Below are 19683 nucleotides of genomic sequence, written 5' to 3'. Positions count from 1 at the left end.
ATTTTGTGAAAAGAAAAGAAATGCAGAGTCCGGAAGGCATTCTCTACCTGCGGCTTGGTTCCGAAGATCTACCGGAACTTGGCAGAACAAGGCGACAGTTGCCGCTTTTAGAGAGGCGAGCTGCTCGTGCCTGAGCCTGCGCGCTCTCCTGTCAGGTCGTTGGTGTACCGACCATCATCTGCGATAGGGCGGCATCATCTTGCTCCCATGGGGCAAGACGTTATCACGCTTTAGAGCGCCTGCGAGTGTGGGCACCAAAGTGGCCTCAGATCAACTGTATCCGTCTGTCACGACAACGATTGCCCGAACACTCAACTCGACCTCCTCGCCGCTTCTCGATTTAAAGCATGCGGGATCCTCGCTGATTGAACTCGTCACCGCCTGTCTTCTGTTAAGCTGTAGCTCCGCCCGTGAGAATAATGGCGTCGGCGTTGTTCTTTCTCGATCTGAAGGGCAAGGTAATGTCGACACCGCACTCGCCGGGATATCTGCTAAAGACCACAGACCCTGCTTGCGCGAAACTACCGGGGCGATGTCCCTATGTCAGCGGTTGAGAAGTTCCCCATTCTGCTCTCCGAAGCTGAGGAAGAGTCTTCTGCGGTGCCTCCGTGCTTCTCTGATGAGGGGATCAACGTAAGTCGCAGCGCTCCGACATGGGCGATACTGGTTACTGAACATTGCTTAGTATCTATACATCCGGCATAGCAACCTATACCTCCTTGCCTTGACAAAACGCAACACAAATGCCGCAGAGATCCTCTTATTCCTCCACAAGATCGTAGAAGTGTTTACAGAATACTTCAAAGAGTTAGAGGAGGAATCAATACGCGACAACTTTGTGATCATCTATGAGCTGTTGGATGAGATGATGGACTTTGGATACCCTCAGACGACCGAATCGAAAATCCTGCAAGAGTACATTACCCAAGAATCGCACAAACTCGAAGTCCAAGCCCGACCACCCATTGCTGTCACCAATGCTGTATCATGGAGAAGTGAAGGCATTAGATACCGAAAGAATGAAGTCTTTCTGGACGTCATTGAATCGCTCAATCTGTTGGTCTCATCCACTGGCAGCGTTCTCCGGTCGGAGATACTGGGGGCCATCAAGATGAAATGTTACCTTTCAGGCATGCCTGAACTTCGGCTGGGGCTGAACGACAAAGCCATGTTTGAGTCGACAGGAAGGGCAACACGTGGCAAAGCCGTCGAGATGGAAGATGTCAAGTTTCATCAATGCGTCCGGCTATCAAGATTTGAGAATGACCGAACGATCAGCTTTATACCACCGGACGGAGAATTTGAGCTTATGAGCTACCGTCTCAACACCGCCGTAAAGCCTCTTATATGGGTAGAGTGTGTTGTTGAGTCACATTCTGGATCCAGGATTGAGTATATGCTCAAGGCCAGGGCGCAGTTCAAACGGCGGTCGACCGCCAACAATGTTGAGATCATTATACCCGTGCCCGATGATGCAGATTCACCCAGGTTCCGGACAAACATTGGTTCGGTACACTACGCGCCCGAGAAGTCTGCCATTGTCTGGAAGATCAAACAATTTGGCGGAGGAAAGGAGTTCTTGATGCGAGCAGAGCTCGGACTCCCTAGCGTTAAGGGTGACGATGAGCGCGGTGGTGGAATGACCGGCGGGTTTGGTGGCAGCATGGGAGGCATAACAGGTGAAGGCAAAGCAAAACGACCTATCAACGTCAAATTCGAAATCCCATATTTCACAACCAGTGGAATTCAGGTGAGATATCTGAAAATCATCGAACCAAAGGTTTGTCATTCATCCACATGCTTGTTGCGCAAAGGGTGGCATTTGCTAACTGGCTGCAGTTGCAATATCCTTCATTACCCTGGGTCAGATATATCACCCAGTCTGGCGATATCGCCGTGCGGTTACCTGATGTGCAAGGTTGAGCCTCGCCGGCATGGCAAGCCCTTTTCATGGGTCTTCTACCACCCCTACGCCGATAACAGGGCGCGTCCGTGCCATCTCCTAACACCATGTCGATGTCATCCCCACGGTGATCAGCCAACGCCAGAATGTCACATTGGCCAGATCCTAGCCACAGGGACTGGGCGGCCGTATCTTCCACTGCACGAATGTTATATCATTGGTGGGTTATAAATGACAAGGCCCCTTTGTGGTGCGCTCAGTATGGTCGCACAGCAGACCAGGGTCCTGCCATAGGACATGCCAATATACAACTGAAGAACGCGATCGGATGATGATGGATTACGATATTGGAACATAGAATGTCGACTCTGATGAACTACTACGAAGCCACAGTTGACCATGCTGCACTGCTACTTGGAATCAATGGAGCTACCATTGCAACTGTCACCTGATTTCGTATGTGTTCACCTAGCGCGCTGGTGGTTTGGGGATGGGTGTACGGATACAGACTACAGCATTCATGTATCAAGACCCCAGCGTCATCCAGAGAAAGTAGCCAATGGCAATGGAAATGGCAGCGATAGCTGCATCTACCAAACGCAGAAGATGCCTTCCCCGGCGGCCTAATCCTGTTCTATGTCAAGCGGCCTAAGGTCATCTCGCCAACTCCCCCCCCCCCCCCCTGCCAGCTGCATTGAACAAGCCCAGCTGTTCCCGGCAAGCCCAGTGAACCCAGCGTCCTGTCCACAGATTTAAGGCTACTAGTGTGAATCTAGATCTCCTAGAGTCCTGGATCAATAGCCACTTGAGGCCCTGTTACACCAGATGGTCGTGATTTTCCCCGTCACAATTTGACGTCCACTCCAGGAATTCAGGACGATCGCGCCGTCTCTACTTACAGCCAGTGCACTACCGTGAAAGTGGTCGAGCAGAGCCCGACGAGTAAATGACTTGTGGAAAGACTGGGAGCCGAGATCTACCTGCTGATCGGCGATCGATCCGAAAGTATAGGACGAGACGACGGTAGCTTTGTGGCCGTTAGGGTCATAAATGCGGTGGTCGATCGCACTAGTTTGACTTCCGTAACTTTGAAAATCGACTACAGGCGACGTGAGTTTCGATCACGGATCACGGCTCAGTGCCTAGCTCCTCAGATGGTGAGCTCAATCCCTACCTCAAGTGATCTCCCATCCGACCAGCAAGCCACTACAGATTTCGGTCAGGGGGCATCCGGTCGGTGCCCGCGGCCCAACGACTCACAACAAACACCACATACTCTGATCCTTGCAAGGCAAAGCGAATCGGCGCCTCAGCTATCCGTATCTGCACATAAAGCTCGGTAAGCCTGGGATGTTGTTGGACGGGCCACGCCAGACTAAGCGTGCCTCTTCCCTCCTCATGTTCAGCTTCTCCTCGCCTCTCAATCGTGGTGCAGTTGAGTATCCAAACATCAAACGCTAGATCGTAAGGGCAATACTCATATCTCTCCGCAGCATCTACTATGTACTCTTGCGTTCCACCCTTGACTCCCATATGATGTATCCACTAACCCCGGGCTGGCTGTCTTGCTGATCTGTCACCAGCCGTCTCTGCCACTCTCTCTCTTTCTCAGCCTGACTGACCTCTTCAGGCGCACAAATCAGAGAGCCTGTCTCGTTACAATCGAGCATGGGTTCCCCCTGCCGGGGCTTGGGCATGGCCGGCCCTCTCACGCCCCTAGAGCGAGTCCACCAAAGCCACAGGGCCCAGCTGTTTGCTGTCTGAAGCCAATGGTCGAGCCTTTCGCGGAGTACACTTCACCGTTTTTTTTGCGAAACTGACATCCCGCCTTGTTGAGATTCGGCTGCCCCATGCTGCGGGCAACTACGCTATTTGAAAACCAAGAAGTTGACATCTCAGGCAAGCATGCATTTGTTTGGCGCGACACGGCAGAAAATGGCGTGCCGTATGTGGCCGCTGACCCACTAGCAGTCCGAGATGACTTTGTGACAACCCTTATCACGTCGGATGTTTAGCCGCAACACCCAGTAGACTGGATCTAGAAACCCTGTCGTTGGAAATGGGGTGGGGGGTACTGCATGTACAGTGCAGCAGACCCAACATCACGACAGCCCTCAGCTGGTGACCTATATCAACGATGATGGGATCTCTCTGAAGGTCAACTTTGACCTCACCTTGACTGCTTGAGGATCGTTCGAGGAAGGAAACGTGAGGCTTTATTACTTATCCTCTTATCCTCTATTACAAGTACGGTTTTCCGTTACTGAGTCTGTCTTCGGCACAGTATGACAGGCAAAAGCAACATCTCGACTACAGCGGCTGGGAATGCTCCCGAACTAAGCCAGCCTAGGATCATTGTTGCATGCATCAGCTGCAGAGGCCGCAAAATCAAAGTGAGTGTCATCCTGCAACACCCCGTGAAAGCTGCTCCAGTGAGATCTGCTTCCGATCTGATACTTGGAAACCCAGTGCTCGGGAACGGCGCCTTGCGAGTCGTGCTCGTTGTCGGGTAATCAATGTATCATCGACGATACAACAACTGGCAAAGGCAAAAAGAAGAATCTTGTGAGCCGCAAGGTGGATGAGTCTAAGGCTTACAAATGGCTTCTCGAAGGCCTATTGATCTGCCTCCGATACTCGCGAGGTCCTGGACTGGTCGAACTGCTTGACGGAGTGAAGGAGCACTCGCCGTTGCGGCCTCTCGCTGTGACAATCTTCTCGGTCCTTTCCATGATAGACCTCCCTGAAGTTCTTCAATGCGCAGCAGCGGAGCTGAAACTGGAACTAAACAGGTTCCTTCACGGGGTTCGCAAGCCAAAGGGTGGTCGTCCCTCAAGGGGCTCTATCAAACAACCCGAGTCTGTCAAATTTGAGCATTTCGATTACGAGTCCTTTGGCCATTCGAATTCTCTTGATGGAGAATCAGAGTCCCGTAACGAATCGCAGCCTCCCAACCCCGAAATTGAAAGCCCGCAAGCCACAGACGGGTCTGGCAAGCATATCTCTTCAAGTTTCGGGTCCAGGACCTCAACCGAATCTGAGGCGAAGACACTCCAGCACCCGCGAAATGAGACGACGGCCTTCTTAGGCCTCGAAGACATCTTGGTATTTCTGAATACCACGCAGAATCCCATTGGGGATCAAGCCTCTGTAGACAGGCGGGCTGGGGTCGATGAAGGTATGATATAATCAGCCATTGCATTTCCATGACTAGATGCTGACCGATACCAGACCAGTCCACTAAGTCAGAACCGGGCACCCAAGCATCGTTGCCTGCTGCTTCAGGACCAGAAGCTGACGTTCAGGACACTGTAAGTATTGCGGGTGCCACCAACTTGACTGGGGAGGAACTAACGGGGTAGGATCATTTGGATTCCTCCGCCGAGGGCTATCCGCAGTTCAATTGCGGGAATCACCGAGGTGTCAAAAGGCCACACTCCCCAACGACCGTGGTTCCACCAAGGCCGGCGCCATTCACGCCCCAGTCCATTGAGGATCAAAATATACACCCTTCTCTGCCCATGGACGCTGCTGAATCCCAACGATTTCTCAACCCCCCTTCGACATTCATTAGTGGCTATGACATGTCAGCTAGAATGGAGTATGGACCCCAGCGGTGGATTGATCCCCCGCAGTCAGTCCGTGGGCCAGCACAGTACACGACGTTTCCTCACATAGCATTCAACGTCGAGTATGTTCCCGGCGCTGTCACAAATTACCTCGAGGGGGCCCATCAGCTATTGTCACAAGGTTATCCGATAGACGGAATACTGGGCCCAGAGAGACCCTATGTCGACCTACTCTTTCAACCTCGCACGCAGTCCGATTCACATTTCGCCTGTCATTTTGCCTCGGAACTATGCAACAAGCTCGAGGGAATGGAACCGACTACCCGGCTGGGTATCGCGGTCGTGTTGACGTATTTGATCAGGGTTCGTGTGCACCGTAAGACTGTGGTTGGCGCTTGCTAATGGAATGTCCTGTGTCATAGTGGTTCATTTCACCTTCACATGAGAACGATCTGAGTATCCCGGACCTGCGTCGGTCGAACTTTGCTGAAACAGAGATACCAGACAGCGCGGAGTTCACACCTTGCCCATTTCCTCGCCTGCTAGAAGCCCTGTCCCACAAGGATTGGGGCTTCCTTTGGGCACTGGCAAGGACCATCAATTATCATTGTCAGAACGTACCGGTCATGTCCTGCATCGAGACTGTCGACGACGAAACCGGCTCACACTATGTCCCCACCGAAGACTTTATCACTCGCATAAAGCAGTCGGAGGGTTGGATGCCTGTGCCGAGTGCATTGGACCCAGTTGCTGAATGTCCAGGTACATTTCAACGCTGTGTTCTAGGTATGTGATGTACTTTCTGACGAGGGTATTTGTTGTCGAGGACATGGTGTTCTTCTAGGTGACGGAGAGGCGTTTGGAGCGTGGAAGAACTAAGGGTGCTCTTGGCCGCGGAGGCACAAGGGGCCGCAATGGACTGATGCTAGGAGACATGTACTGATCGATCTATGGTATCTGACGACCTATGATAGTGAATTCAGGCTCGTATCGGGAGCCTTGGTATGGAGTACGGTGTATATTGCGTTTATCTCAAGGGGGTGTTTGGGGCAATTTCAAATGACATCATTTCTAGTCTCGGAGTTTCAACTTTTTTTTTGTGCCTCGAAAATCAATCCCAAGACACTTTTATGCTCGTGCTGCGCTTTGCACCCGTCATTTCAGGAATTCTTCATTATACGAACCACAGTATCTGTCTAGACCCCGATCACGATGCCTTCTGCTAATGCTGCTGCTCCCCCTCTTCCGACTCCCACCCCGGACGAACTCGATGACCTGATCTACTTCTCGAGGGTTGGGGACCTCGACTCGCTGAAGGAGGTCGTAACGAATCTTTGCGCGACCCACTCGTGTCCGCCTTCGGTGATCGTCGCGTCGGCCATTGACGTGGACGAGGACGGTCTAGGGTCGCAGTCGAGCCTGCTCCATTATCCCGCGGCGAACGGCAACCTCGAGATCGTAAAGTACATACTTGGTCTGCTCACGCCTTCGGACGCGCTGGGATCAAGCGTCGGCGCGACGACGGCGGACAAGTCGGCTCCGTCACTCGTGAACCATAAGAACGTGAACGGGAACACGCCGCTGCACTGGGCGGGGATGAACGGGCACCTGGAGGTCGTGAAGGCGCTCGTGGGCGCCGGCGCGGACCCCGGGATCGCCAACGCCGCGGGGAGAGATGCCGTGTTCGAGAGTGAGATCTCGGCGAAGGAAGGCGCCAGTGAGTGTGCGGAGTGGATGTTGAAGGAGTGCGAGGGCCTGGAGAAGGGTGTGGGGGTTGGGCACGAGGAGGGTGAGGCGGCGCAGGAAGACGTGGATTCGATGGGGCAGGAGGAAGCCTCGACGAGTGAAAATGGTACGGCACACACTGCTACGGCAGAGAAGGCGACGTGAGTGCCTAGGAGACAGAAAACGGAGGTGCACGGGCGACTACGAGGATGCTATGCCCGCGCTGCACCAACAACATTGCGACCTCATGGTCAAGACTCGGGGTCCGGTTCGGGTGTCCTGGACGACGGCAAATGAATGCTCGTTGGTTATCGCCATCATCAAATCCAAGTCGGAAAATGCGCGGATGAGTGTCCCCTATTCAGGGTATATTCTGAGCACGAGCCGAACACCTCGTCTCGTCTCGTCTCTCATATCCCGCTTGAACGTTCGAGGCGACAGAAATGCTTTCCCGACGTCGCGGCTCACTCACCCCATGACGAACTGATCTGGAAGCGAGGCATCCGACATGACATCCAATGACGCCAGGGCCGAGCATACTTGAAGGATACGTTATGTTTTTCCAACCTCGACCAGACCGGAGTAGACCGCAAGAGCATGCCACGGAGCCGAGAAAGCCACAGTCAAGCGCCTGCCGAAAAGGTGGACAAACAAACCCAGTCAAGGCGACATGAGGCCCGAATTGGTTCTCTCCCCCCGGATGATTCGTTCCCGATCAGCGGCCTGCCTCTTTCCACCTCTGACCAACCGAGCGGTGTCATTCCAGTCAATCCGTACATGAACTCAACGAGAGCGTTCTCCTTCCTTTTCGGACAGAGCGCTGTATATGGTCGGACACACTTGGACGGCATCCGACTCGAAGACGTATCGTCCCATTTTGGCAGTGTCCGACCATTCGACGGTAGGGTAGATGGGGAAACGGTCGCGTCAGAAACCCTGAACGTTCGAGACCGTTTCGACCAGGCGTCTTACTTTGAAACGAAAGCTTCAACTGGCGAACGGAAGTGGCCGATCGGGAATTTTTTTTTGGTACGGAAGAGACGGCGATGGCGACACCGCGCGTCGGAACCGAGTAGGTAGTTGGTTAGTATCCGAGTTAAAAACCAAACCGCGCCTTGTGCTGGACCACTACTGGAAGACACCACAAGAATGTTTTGACCACCCCCGGTCTCTATCTACACATAGGCAACCAGGGCGCGGTGGACGATGCTGGTTCTTTCACCACCCCCCGGTCTCTATCTACAAATACGCAACTTTGTGATTCGGTGATGATGATGATGATGATGATGATGATGATGATGCTGCTGCTACTTCGTTCACCACCCCTCTCTACGCCTCATCCTGACACGGACAGGCTCGACAGGATTCACGGCACCGCCTCCGGGCTTTCTCCCAGGGTGAACCCACCTCCCACCGTTTCCAACGGGCGCCATGTCCCACTGCATGACGACGGCCGCGACGAACAGCAAGACCTCTCGTTCCGCAAACGTCTTGCCCTTGCACATGTGCTTCCCGCCTCCCCAGACGCGCATCGTGCCATAATCGACCTGTCTTGGACTCGCGCCGTAGTTTCCCATTCCTGTTCCCGTTTGCGCCTCCGGATTGGTAGGTCTAGAAGTAGCAGTAGTAGCAGTGGAAGATTTGTTCTCTCCTCCTCCTCCTCCTCCTTCCTCTTCTTCTTCTTCTTCTTCCTCCCCATCGTCATCGTTGGAGGTGACGACATCAACGTCGACGCCATCATCCTCCTTGGCCCAGAACCGCCGGGGATCAAATCTCGTCGGGTCGCGGAAATACTTTTCATCGGTCTGGTGGACGCCGTGCGGTATACACACGAACTCGCCCTTCCGTAGCAAGAACCTCTCCGGTTCGGATTTGCCCAGCATCCTGGCGTCGTCTTCGGACTCGGACACGACAAAGTCCTCGACAATCTTCTTGTAGCTCATGCTCGCGGCCTCGAGACGCATCGTCTCGAAAAACGCGCCCTTGAGCAACGGACATTTCGTCCACAGCGCACCCAGCTCGATCTTCAGCCGCGGCGCCTCTCGTATAGGCAGCCCGGTGTCTCGCGGCGTCGGCGGCGGCACGAAGCGGACGTACGGCGCGAGCTCCCTGCGGAGCTCGTCGACGAGAGAGGCGTCGCTGAAAATGTACCAGATCATCCAGAAGATGACGGCGTTGGAGTTGATGTTCATGACCCAGACGATGGCCGCGTTGCCTGTGGTCCACGCGCGCCGCGAGCCACCGGCCTTGCGAAACTCGACGGCGCGCTTGACGATGACGGGGCTCACGTCCGACATGTCGGCCCAGCGCGACCCGGGGTCTTGGTCACCGCCGTCGAGGAACTTGAACATGGCGTCGTGGTGGTCCGCGATCGCCGCGAGGACGCGTTCGCGTGCACCGGCCGCGGCCGCCATGCTGGGAAACCACCCCGGCACGCCGGCGACGAAGAGGTTGAACTTCTCGTCCAGTTCCCACAGGTCGTGCATGAAGGCCGGGTGGTTCTGTAGAAAGTCGCGGCCCATGAGGACCGTCGTGGCGATCTCGCCTACAAAGTACCGCATGAGTTGCCAGAGCTCGGCTTCGGCGACGAAAAGCGAGTCGTCGTTGTCGCTTCTCGACCCTCGCGACACAATTTGGACGTCCGCCTCGCGCTCCCATATGGTCTGGTCGACGGGCGAGTCCAGCCCGGAGATCAGGTTCCACGTGCCGGTCTCGAGAGCTTTGACTGTGTCGCTGAGCGCGCTGGCTACAAAGTCCTCGCGCATCAAGGCGTTGAGTGCGCCATGGATAGGTCCCCAGACTGCAGCGGGGTCGGTCGCTCGTACCGAGCCCCCGTCACCCCAGAACTTCTCCATGATACGGTAGATGAAGGGTTCCGATGTCAGCGGCGCTTCTCGGGATATCAGTTGTTTCTCAATGCCCGGTACGGTGACGACGTGGTGTTTGCTGTTCGCCATCCACAGCGTGAAGATCGAGCCATGTGCACCCAGCGACTTGGATGCTTGGGTGAGGAAGTCGTTGCCGCCGAGCGCGAAGTTGAGCCCATGACCGAGCCATGGAATCCAGTAGGGAAGAAGTGGAGGCGGAGTGGCGGTTGGTGAATTTCGGCTCTGTCGCTGTTTGGTGCTTGCTTTGAGTTCGAGTCCTGAGAAGATTCGCGTGATGATGCAGAGGGCAACGAGAGCTGTGAGAGCCGCCAAAAACGGGTGTGTTGTGAGAAACGAGGTGATGGTGCGTCGAAGGATGGTCACATAGCTTTCCTGTGAGAAGCTCATGGCGCCAATGATGAGTTGTATATTTGTTTACGAGACCACGGCAAGGTGTCTCAGGTAGAGAGATACGCACAAAGAGGCTCCTGTACGCTTCATGGGCTGAATGCCCAATCAATGGAATCTCGCGAGGTGGAATGTAGCGGGCTCAGATCCGCTTGAGTTTGGTTGGATCCAAGACAACTTTGGCAAGCACTATACGGAGTACCATACACCTGGGTGAATCTGAGGGCCTACCATGACTTGTTGATCTGTCTATGGACGTGTTTAGGTCGATAGCAGGGAGGGAGTTGATGGAGATTGAAGATAGTGCTGACTGGATGCCTTACACAGGTTTGTCTGTGAAGTGCGCGCCAGGAACGAGGCTGAGCTTCGTATTTCATCGGCTTGACGTCTGCCGCGGCCGCATACCGTAGATCATAAACACAACAGAGATAGGGTGAAGCAACCGTCCACTCGCTCACGAGCAAGAGAATTTGATGGACATGTAGATGTGCTTGGCAGCTCAAGCAGTCAGTGGTCGAACTGTTCAAGACACCCTTCCGCGAGTCTCCCTGCTCCCACTCTTACGTACTCCCTCGGTATGTCTCGTCTCAAGAGAAGTTTCAGTATTAACGATGTCTAAGGGGACACGCTGCGAAGGGCCCCGACTTTCAGGCCTAATGTCATGCTGCTTCCCTGCTCCCCGGTCGACTCCATCAGTCTAGATGTCTGTAGATTTTCTGACGAGAATAGTGCGTATCGTCTGACCTGCGAGTATCGACCAAACATTTCCCGATCGACGTGAATAAAATATTCCAGATGAGCGAAATATCATGCCGCAAAACGTATATGACAACCCCGAGTTCTTCCAGCGGTACAGAGACCTCCGCCAGAACGACACAGGCCTGAATGGAGCTCTGGAAGTGCCCGCCTTTCAGAAATTACTCCCCAGCCTGGTTGGGCTGCAGATTCTCGATCTAGGATGCGGCTTCGGCGAATTTGCTCGGTACGGACGCTCTCAGGGCGCAGCGTACGTCGAGGCAATCGACGTGTCAGAAAAGATGGTTGCCGAGGCGAGAAGCCTCACCGCAGACGACAAGATCAACTTCATGTGTCGCTCGATCGAGAGTCATTCACCCGAAATCGAGACCTTCGATTTGGTCACGTCCTCCATGGCCCTGCACTACATCAGCGACTACAAGGCTGTGGTTCAGACAGTTTGGAGGTGCCTCGTGCAGGGAGGAATGTTCGTCTTCTCGGTCGAGCACCCGTCCTGCACGGCGAATCCGGTCGGATGGATACGGGACGAGGATGGCACAGCGCTCCACTGGCCACTAGACAGATACCAAAGCGAGGGTGAGCGTCGGACGTCGTGGTTTATCGAAGGGGTTACGAAATACCATCGCACGGTTGAAACTTATGTCAACACGTTGATCGAGCAAGGCTTTCAGCTGACCCATCTGGGAGAGCCCAAGCCCTTGGATGGACATGTGAGCAGACGCCCCTGGCTGCTGGAAACTTTGAAGCGGCCGCCTGTCCTTCTGTTGGCCGCGAAGAAGACTTGAACCTTGATCCGAAAAATCCTGCCCGGATACCAAATACAGCCATCGCTCGAACATCGATCGCTCACTCGGGTTTCGCCAGCCGCGGCTGCTCAACGGCGGCATCACCCTCTTCTTCAGTCAAGGGGGAGGCGCGAGCAGTTCGACCATATCAATGCCTTGGCTCGATACGGAGTGAGGTCAACAAGCAGGTGGGTACGAAGCCGATACTTTGCGGCATAGTATTTTGACACTATTGATTTGTTCCACACCAGATGGAGATCTTGGACCGGGGTATATATCTCACGTATATCATACAAACTTGGTTGAGGGGAAAACGACATGATCCTGTGCACCTCTATCCATGCCGCAACATGGCCTTCATTCTTTCACACTAGAACTTGCTCGAAAGCACCTTCTTCAGCTTACCACTTTCAGTCTCGTACTGAGATATCTTCATCTGAGATCCCATCACCTTGGCCAAACAGTATTGCGTTCGTGGTTTGATCTCGCTGGGCGTCCCCGGCAATTCGCCCAGAATCCTCAATTCGTTCTCGTACTTTTCGACATTCTTGGTCTCACTACTAATCAGTTGCGAAAGAATGGCCAAGTCGAGTCGTGCTTTGAGGACTTCATCGTCGGTAAGATACTCAAACGCCGACTGATACACAGGCCTGCCGGGCTTGATGCTGTGGGGCCGCCCATTAGTGGAGGTGATCGTGATGAGCTCTGCCTGCTCGAGTGCTTGCAGGACAGGTTCACCGTTGGCGAAGAGAGGATCAAGAAGCAGTTCGTTGTATCGCAGGACCTCATCAGACGCCAAACGTTTGATGAGTAGCCACGCTTGCTGTGGGGTCCAGCTGCGGCTGGCGCTGTCGACATCGAGAAGATACATCTTCAAAATCTCCGAGGCCGATTGCTCGATAATCTGCCGTACAGCTTCTGCAACAGATGTTAGGCAATGTCCGCAAAGACCAAACGGATTATGCACTTACTTCCGGGTGTTTCGCCAGTCTTGATCCTGCGGGCGAGAAATTCCAAGTCGGTTAATCGGCCTCCAAGGACCTGGATGACGCTATCGAGCTCGTCAATGTTATTCTGCATTTGTGCAGGCGACATCTTCTCCTCCCCTTCGGCTCCCGCGGTGTCATCCTCCCCGGTTTTGAGATGCTGCAACACGAGTTTCTTGGCGACCTCTGGTGTACAGTCACTGAGAGTGATTTGGCGAAAAACCCGGTCAGGTAACGCCTTGCTTAAAGACTTCGTAAACGACACATCTGTCGTGAGGAAAACCACATGCGCAATGTTCTGCGTGGTCAATGTCGCCGCCCATTCACCCAACTTGTCATACACGATACTAGCAGATCCTTCGTTATTTTTGTGCAAGAAGTTATCAATCACAACCACAGGTCGATACTCAGGATGAGCCTCGAGCCACTCATCGTCCGGCATTTGAGCCTCCTTTTCATCCTTCTTGTTCCGGTGAGAGAGCGCAATCTTCTTCAAAGCAGTGGTGGTGTTGCCCCATATCTTCGCCAATTGCGTATCGAGCGTTTCGGAAAATCCAGTCTTGGTTCCAATTGTGCCCATGGCTGCCAAGTCAATCATGCTGCTTATACTGTTCATCCACGAAAACACTGGCCGATAGCCGACTTCGGCGGCCGCAGCAGCAATTGTCGCGCTGTCTCCGCGAGCTTCCTGAATCTTTTTGCAGTCGATGATCAACTTGTTGGGTCGACCTTTCAGGGCTTGGTCCACAACGAGTTCCTTTTTGCCGGCTCCGCGAGGCCCCTGCACCACGATGAAGGTATCTGCTGTTTCGATCATCCATGTCTGCAGCTGAGTGATTGCTCCCTGACGATCCTCCCACACAATTTTCAGATTGTCGTTGTTATCCGCCTGCTTCCTGAGGCGAATATAGTCATATCCTCGACTGACCCAGCTCTTCGCCCATCTATACAGTGGCTGATCCTCCAAGTGCAGTCCATGGGTGATATGCATCCGGATGAAAAAGGTTCGGATTGGATCGAACACTGCGACTGATGCCGCGGTTAGCAGTGCTACAACAAGAGGAAGCACTATTCTGGGATGGCTAGTGATCCAGCTCCAGACCCAGTTTGCTTTGATTCTAGGTTCGTAGCTGAGCTTGAGTAGAGTTCCTGCCTTTCCACCTCCTCCAGCTGCACTCACGACATAGCCGTGCATGCAGTTCTTGGCCATCGTCGCAAATCTCACCCGAGTGTAGTCAATGTATGCATATCTTGGAAGAACCTTGGAGTCAAATGGCTCGGGTATGATCTCGGCCAGTTTGCCATATCTTCGAAACAGGGAATAGAGTGTTTCCTGCGTCAATTCGGCCGCAGACGTTTCTGGCGAGGTCGGCAGAAACTCGACTTTAACCCGGGAACTCGGGACGCGATAGAGATCTTCGATCCAGGGCTTCCCTCGAACGAGAAAGGCTCGCACTTGCCGGAATGGGTTGAACCATGGCTTGATTGGCTTCTCTTTCAGATACTCCTTCAACGTATTTTCAAGTTCTGTCACGGTGATTCCCTCCTCATGTGCAAACTTGACAAATGCCCCTCCTTCCCTGAGTCTCGGCAAGACCTTGGTGACCTTAATAGGCAGGCTTTCTGGTAGGGCTCTCTTGATGATGCTCGACGGGTCGGCCAAAGCAAGATCTGGGTGATTAACTCTCCTGAGAGATTCGGCGAGGAATGCGTCAGGGTTCAGAAATGGTATTCGAGTTAGCCACTGGAGCTTGAGGGGGAAGACATCTGGACTTCAGTCAGCGTAAATGCAACTCACCCTCTCTCGGAGAGCTGCCTACTGTCAAAGAACAGAATTCCTTCATTGGGTTTTGTCTCGATATGGCCGCTATCGTTGTCGCCTACCTCCGAGGACTCTTTTCTTTTTCCAGACGGAATTACTGGTCTGGTAGGTCGTGGTCGGGATCCGCTAGCATTGTGAAAATAACACTGTCTGAAGCGTGCTGCTGCAGGCGACGTTGGCCGACCCAAGTAAGACCTCACGGTTCTGGTTGTCAACATTTCGCTGAAACGCTCTAGCGGCACATCGACAGGTAGAGACGATCCCAGTCACTTTCGGAGCGTCATGAGCATCTGAGAAGTCTTCCTCACGCGCACGCGCACCACCTTTCACCTGTGTCAAGATTTCTTGTCGCAGTGACGGAAGAAGCAGCTGCGAATCCATTGTGGTATGACGTAGTAACTCAGACGCGCTAGAAGGCGTAGTGTGGCGCACGTGGTTTGTGGCTTGTGGCGGTGCATGGCTTTATTTTATTTTCCCGAGAGCACCAGGGCATGTTGACTGCAGTCTGCACCAGGTCGTCATTCGCAGCGTCCGCTCCTCGTATCACCCATCTCGAGGACTGGTCAAGATGGACTGGTTCTGGAGGTCAAAGTCTCCTAAAGCCCATGAGGCCTCAGAACCTAATTCTTCGAGTCTTTCACAGGCATCAGCCTCAATTGCTGCACCTGCCCTTCCATCGGTGGCCGAACCGGTCAAGTCAGCCCTTTCTCGAGAAGAACAAGCCAACCAGGAGTTTCTTGAGCTTGTGAGAGAACTTCAGGCACAGACAGAACCCACCTCAGAGAAGAGCTTAGAGGGAACAAAGTCAGCAAGATCGGTACATACTACTCCCGTCGAGGTTGATATCTCGCCTGATTCCCTTTACCCGACTGAAATATCCTGCCGCTCGTCCTTTGATTATGCCATGTTTTGCCAGAGCTTCGGAGGGCAGTTTGTCAACATCTATCGATACGGTTCGTTCCGGTCATGTTCAAACCACTGGGATGATTTTTGGCTGTGCATGAGAACAAGGAATTGGGATGCGAAAGATCGAGCGGCAGCAATCCAGGATCATTACCGTAAGAAAGCCATGAAGTGGAGAACTGGTCCAAGTAGTGAGGATGTCTGGGACGTTAGGACCGAGCCAGTCAAGGACGCATTTCAAGGAAACCTGGACGAGCTCGAGGCAGCGATTGCAGCATGGAAAAAGGCAAATCCGACCGCTCTGGACCCTTGGGAACGGCCTCAGCCGCCTGCTTTCAATTCTCAAACCACTGGGTAAAGAATGCCCTTCCTCCTACATGAGTGGCTTGTTGCAGTGAAGTGCTTAGAGGGCGGTGGTTCCTTGGGGGACTTACGACATGAGCAGTCCACAACACAGCATTAAACTGTCATATCCCCCCCTTCATGCGCCAAGCTTGTGATCGACTTGATCTTAGGCGCACCTGCATCTCTAAACTACAATTCGTCGCACGATCCGAGGCATCATTCTTGCCATCTTCTCCTTCATCAACTGTTTCCTGTCACTCATCGTAATGGCAGCCAGACATTCACTGAGCGACACGCTTAATGAAGGTGCCGCCTTCATCGAACATCAAGCCGATTTGATCAGAATTGAAGTCAACTTTCTCAGACAGGAGTCTACGCTCTTCTGGCGCCGATTTTTTACCGTCGGAGATGACGCCGGAGTCCTTGCCCAAGTCGCCCTTCGCAATGTAGAAGATGCGCTTGAGCTTCTCGAGTTGGCCGAGGAGTATGAAAAGCAAGCACAAATGCTTCGTGAAATTGCGAGAAACGTGGGCGGGATTGGTGAGATCGTTGCTAGTACTATTCAGGACCCCCAGACGTTGTTTGCAAGACCCCAATCTCACACACTATTCGTGTTTGAGCAGGCGTTGAGGATGGTCAATGCGCACCTGGCTACTGAACGAGCTTTGCAAACCCAGTCTTCCACGGCCTCTAACGATAGGATGATTGAGCATGGTACTGTAAATGCCTCCCGGACAAACTCCACGCCTGGAATGGATTTGGAAGTACATGAAGACGACGTCAAGCAGGAGACTAAGTTAAAGAGCTCGGATGCTGAAAAGAACAAGAACGTCGATGACAAGGGAGACGAGGACCTGGACGGCAATGAAGACGAAGACACTATCGCATTGGCGCGAATGACTGGAGTGCGTCGTGATTTCGAGGGCGAGCCGACTGCCTGAATTGAAGCCTTTGACGAGAGCAAATCTGGTTTCAAGGCACAAGAGGACAATTAGGGAAGGCATTTTGGCTTGTCTCTCTGAACAGACTGAGGTCCAGCCACTGTATGTCACCGGAGTTTCATTGTTGGGGCGAAGCTCATTGCTGACATTACGAGGTATTTCCAGGCGCATGTCTCTCGAGCAAACAACACCCCTTCTCATTCAATTGAGATGTGTCACGGTCTCGGAGGCTTCGCTAAGAGAATACTTCAGGGTCAGGGTGCGGTCTCGGGTGTAGGTGCGGGTAATTCGCCTTGGACGACCGAGGCGCAATGACAACGATTCAGAAAAGAGAAAACATGGCGCCCATGAATGTAATCAAGAGTTACACAACGTCTATGTTTAATATTGTGAAGTCGTTCCATTTAGAGTGCTACAAAGAGGCGTCTGAACCAAGACTACCCCTTTTTCGCTCCGCCTTGTGCCCTCTGGCCATATGTGGTAGGGAGCGAGGTTGGTACAATCGCCCTTTGGTGCTTTCAGTCACGTTGGTTGTCCAGATTATGGCTTTGGTACATTATTCGGTGTGTAGATTTGGACGTCGAGCTACAAGGAGTGATCTGTAGGCATCGTGTCGTGTCAGAGTGGCTACCGATGGCGTGATGCATAGAAAGCCGACTATGGAGATACCTCGGTCGTCAAGCCACTTCGAGAGGGCCTTGCCTTTCTTCCACTCTCTACAGAATGCAGGGCTGGTAAAGATTTGATGGGTGCATGTTGACATGTCTATACCGACCATCGATTTGAGCAAAGCGCAGAATTCGCTCACTCGGGCTGAAGTACTCGAGGAACTGCGCCACGCGCTCCTCGAGGTCGGGTTCCTGTATCTGGCGAACTACAGCCCTGTCTATTCCACCATCGACGATCTTGTGCGCATCTTGCCCCCGCTCTTTGGTCTGCCACAAGATGTCAAAGAGTCGGTAGCACTGGTTAATTCTCCCCACTTTCTCGGCTACAGCAAATTTGGATCTGAAACTACAGCCAAAGCCCAGGATCACCGAGAGCAGTTCGAACTTGCGAATGAGCTGGAGGACAAATACGGCCGGGATAACACGCTGCCATTGTACAGCCGCTTGCAAGGCCCGAATCAATGGATCAAGTCGTCCGACATCCCAGCACTGCGCGAGAAGGTGGAGGCCTACGTCGCGGCTCTGCAGGACGTGGCGTCTCGATTTCTCGCCTTGGTGGAAGAAGCATTGGGACTACCGAAGGATAGTCTGGCCTGCTTTACGGGCCCTCAAGACAGGTTGAAGCTCGTGCACTACCGGCCAGACTCGACCGATGCAACAGGGGACGCGCACACACAAGGCGTCGGGCCTCACAAGGACAGCTCAGGCTGGATGACGTTCCTGCTACAGGCGTCGAACCCATCGATCAAGGGGCTCCAAGCGCTCTCGAAGAGTGGCGAATGGCTTGACGTCCCCCCTGTGCCGAACACGCTTGTTGTCAACATGGGCCAAGCCTTTGAGGTGGTTACGAATGGTGTGTGCAAAGCTACGACTCATCGTGTCCTCCTCCCGCCGGGCGATTACGATCGGTATAGCGTGCCGTTTTTCCAGGGGGTCCGTCCTGATCTGACCAAAAGAGATCTGCAGGCCTTGTGGCAGCACTTTGACCAGAATCGATGGCACACGAGCGAGTCGGCAGAAGGTCAGAGGATCGACAGCCCGTTCCTCCAAGGACAATACGACACCTGGGGCGAAGCACAGCTCAGGACGAAGATCCGAAGTCACAGAGACGTTGGAAAAAAGTTCTACGCAGATGTTTTTGACCGGTACGTCGATGCTAGTTGAAGATGAAAAGTGCTTTTGACATACGCCAACATGCCTCCCGGCGGTTAAGACATCAATCCCCCTAGACCTTGTAGTCTTACTCAACGAAGACGTCCTTGCTGGTATCCAATTCCTCGAACCTCCTCAGGTCCATCTCGCCCTCGAGCAGCGGTTTCACGTAGGGATCGAAAGTCTTCCAGTATGGGTTCTCCAGGTGATACTTCTGGCTACTCTCTTGCTCGTAGCGTTCGACAATGGTGAAGTCTCGTGGATCGTGGACGGATTGCATGACGAACCATGAAATGGTCTCCTTGTCCTTGGAGTAGACTCTCGAAGCTTCGATGAGTTTGTTCTTGAGCTTTTGAATGATTGCTGGGTCGGACGATTTGGCACGCAAGTGCACCGTGATAGTGTAGACCATTGTGAGCGGCGGTTGGTGTATCTGAAGTCGGTTGATGATGATTGTTGGCTCGCCTATACCCTTGTTGTATGTCGTTTCGCTTCTCGGCTAGCAACCAATGTTGGGAGAATGTGTATTTTACAATATTGGTGAAGCTTCCCCTCCCTGTGGCTGCTGCTGTCATGGAATGTGGTCTGACAGATCATTTTGCCCTAAAGAGGAACCGCTTATGCAGTGAACGAGGCGTCATTTGAATCGAATATTCCGTCGCCCGCCTGGACGAAGCCGGTTCTCACACGTGTCGACGCGGCGACCAATAGCGCAACGGCTGCGTGTATGACGCTGGTACCTTGTGTCTTCCCAGCTCCAAAGTTTCGGCGGTCCGTCTGCGCGGTGCACTTACTTTGTGGCCTTGATGGATCTCCTTCTCCCATCGTGCTCATGGGCGAGTAACGCACCCAT

General features: G+C 53.4%; 10 protein-coding genes across 10 annotated transcripts; 7 read left to right on the top strand and 3 right to left on the bottom strand.

Annotated features, from left to right (window-relative positions):
• Positions 1-419: 419 nt before the first annotated feature.
• PV08_02566 (uncharacterized protein) lies at positions 420-1923 on the top strand (the record flags this gene model as incomplete). Its single annotated transcript, XM_016376924.1, has 4 exons — positions 420-458; positions 505-633; positions 686-1780; positions 1840-1923. 4 exons carry the CDS (start codon positions 420-422, stop codon positions 1921-1923), a joined length of 1347 nt encoding a protein of 448 aa, XP_016238494.1.
• A 2265-nt stretch (positions 1924-4188) lies between these two features.
• PV08_02565 (uncharacterized protein) lies at positions 4189-6351 on the top strand (the record flags this gene model as incomplete). Its single annotated transcript, XM_016376923.1, has 6 exons — positions 4189-4296; positions 4373-5081; positions 5135-5214; positions 5266-5835; positions 5895-6258; positions 6317-6351. 6 exons carry the CDS (start codon positions 4189-4191, stop codon positions 6349-6351), a joined length of 1866 nt encoding a protein of 621 aa, XP_016238493.1.
• A 333-nt stretch (positions 6352-6684) lies between these two features.
• On the top strand, positions 6685-7362 carry PV08_02564 (uncharacterized protein; the record flags this gene model as incomplete). Its single annotated transcript, XM_016376922.1, has 1 exon — positions 6685-7362. The coding sequence occupies one exon, from the start codon at positions 6685-6687 to the stop codon at positions 7360-7362; it is 678 nt and encodes a 225-aa protein (XP_016238492.1).
• Positions 7363-8513: 1151 nt separating this feature from the next.
• Positions 8514-10472, bottom strand: PV08_02563 (uncharacterized protein; the record flags this gene model as incomplete). Its single annotated transcript, XM_016376921.1, has 1 exon — positions 8514-10472. The coding sequence occupies one exon, from the start codon at positions 10470-10472 to the stop codon at positions 8514-8516; it is 1959 nt and encodes a 652-aa protein (XP_016238491.1).
• An 809-nt stretch (positions 10473-11281) lies between these two features.
• Positions 11282-12013, top strand: PV08_02562 (uncharacterized protein; the record flags this gene model as incomplete). The annotated part of the gene is made up of 1 exon (XM_016376920.1): positions 11282-12013. The coding sequence occupies one exon, from the start codon at positions 11282-11284 to the stop codon at positions 12011-12013; it is 732 nt and encodes a 243-aa protein (XP_016238490.1).
• A 370-nt stretch (positions 12014-12383) lies between these two features.
• PV08_02561 (uncharacterized protein) lies at positions 12384-15202 on the bottom strand (the record flags this gene model as incomplete). Its single annotated transcript, XM_016376919.1, has 4 exons — positions 12384-12931; positions 12985-14766; positions 14820-14947; positions 15006-15202. The coding sequence occupies 4 exons, from the start codon at positions 15200-15202 to the stop codon at positions 12384-12386; spliced, it is 2655 nt and encodes an 884-aa protein (XP_016238489.1).
• Positions 15203-15389: 187 nt separating this feature from the next.
• On the top strand, positions 15390-16082 carry PV08_02560 (uncharacterized protein; the record flags this gene model as incomplete). Its single annotated transcript, XM_016376918.1, has 1 exon — positions 15390-16082. The coding sequence occupies one exon, from the start codon at positions 15390-15392 to the stop codon at positions 16080-16082; it is 693 nt and encodes a 230-aa protein (XP_016238488.1).
• A 253-nt stretch (positions 16083-16335) lies between these two features.
• PV08_02559 (uncharacterized protein) lies at positions 16336-17010 on the top strand (the record flags this gene model as incomplete). The annotated part of the gene is made up of 1 exon (XM_016376917.1): positions 16336-17010. The coding sequence occupies one exon, from the start codon at positions 16336-16338 to the stop codon at positions 17008-17010; it is 675 nt and encodes a 224-aa protein (XP_016238487.1).
• A 761-nt stretch (positions 17011-17771) lies between these two features.
• PV08_02558 (uncharacterized protein) lies at positions 17772-18842 on the top strand (the record flags this gene model as incomplete). The annotated part of the gene is made up of 1 exon (XM_016376916.1): positions 17772-18842. The coding sequence occupies one exon, from the start codon at positions 17772-17774 to the stop codon at positions 18840-18842; it is 1071 nt and encodes a 356-aa protein (XP_016238486.1).
• Positions 18843-18918: 76 nt separating this feature from the next.
• Positions 18919-19242, bottom strand: PV08_02557 (uncharacterized protein; the record flags this gene model as incomplete). Its single annotated transcript, XM_016376915.1, has 1 exon — positions 18919-19242. The coding sequence occupies one exon, from the start codon at positions 19240-19242 to the stop codon at positions 18919-18921; it is 324 nt and encodes a 107-aa protein (XP_016238485.1).
• Between the last annotated feature and the right edge of the window lie 441 nt (positions 19243-19683).

The sequence above is a fragment of the Exophiala spinifera genome (genome assembly GCF_000836115.1).
Source record: "Exophiala spinifera strain CBS 89968 unplaced genomic scaffold supercont1.2, whole genome shotgun sequence".
Taxonomy (NCBI): domain Eukaryota; kingdom Fungi; phylum Ascomycota; class Eurotiomycetes; order Chaetothyriales; family Herpotrichiellaceae; genus Exophiala; species Exophiala spinifera.
The sequence above is the reverse complement of the archived record's forward strand: the minus strand, read 5'-3'. Positions and strand labels throughout refer to the sequence as shown.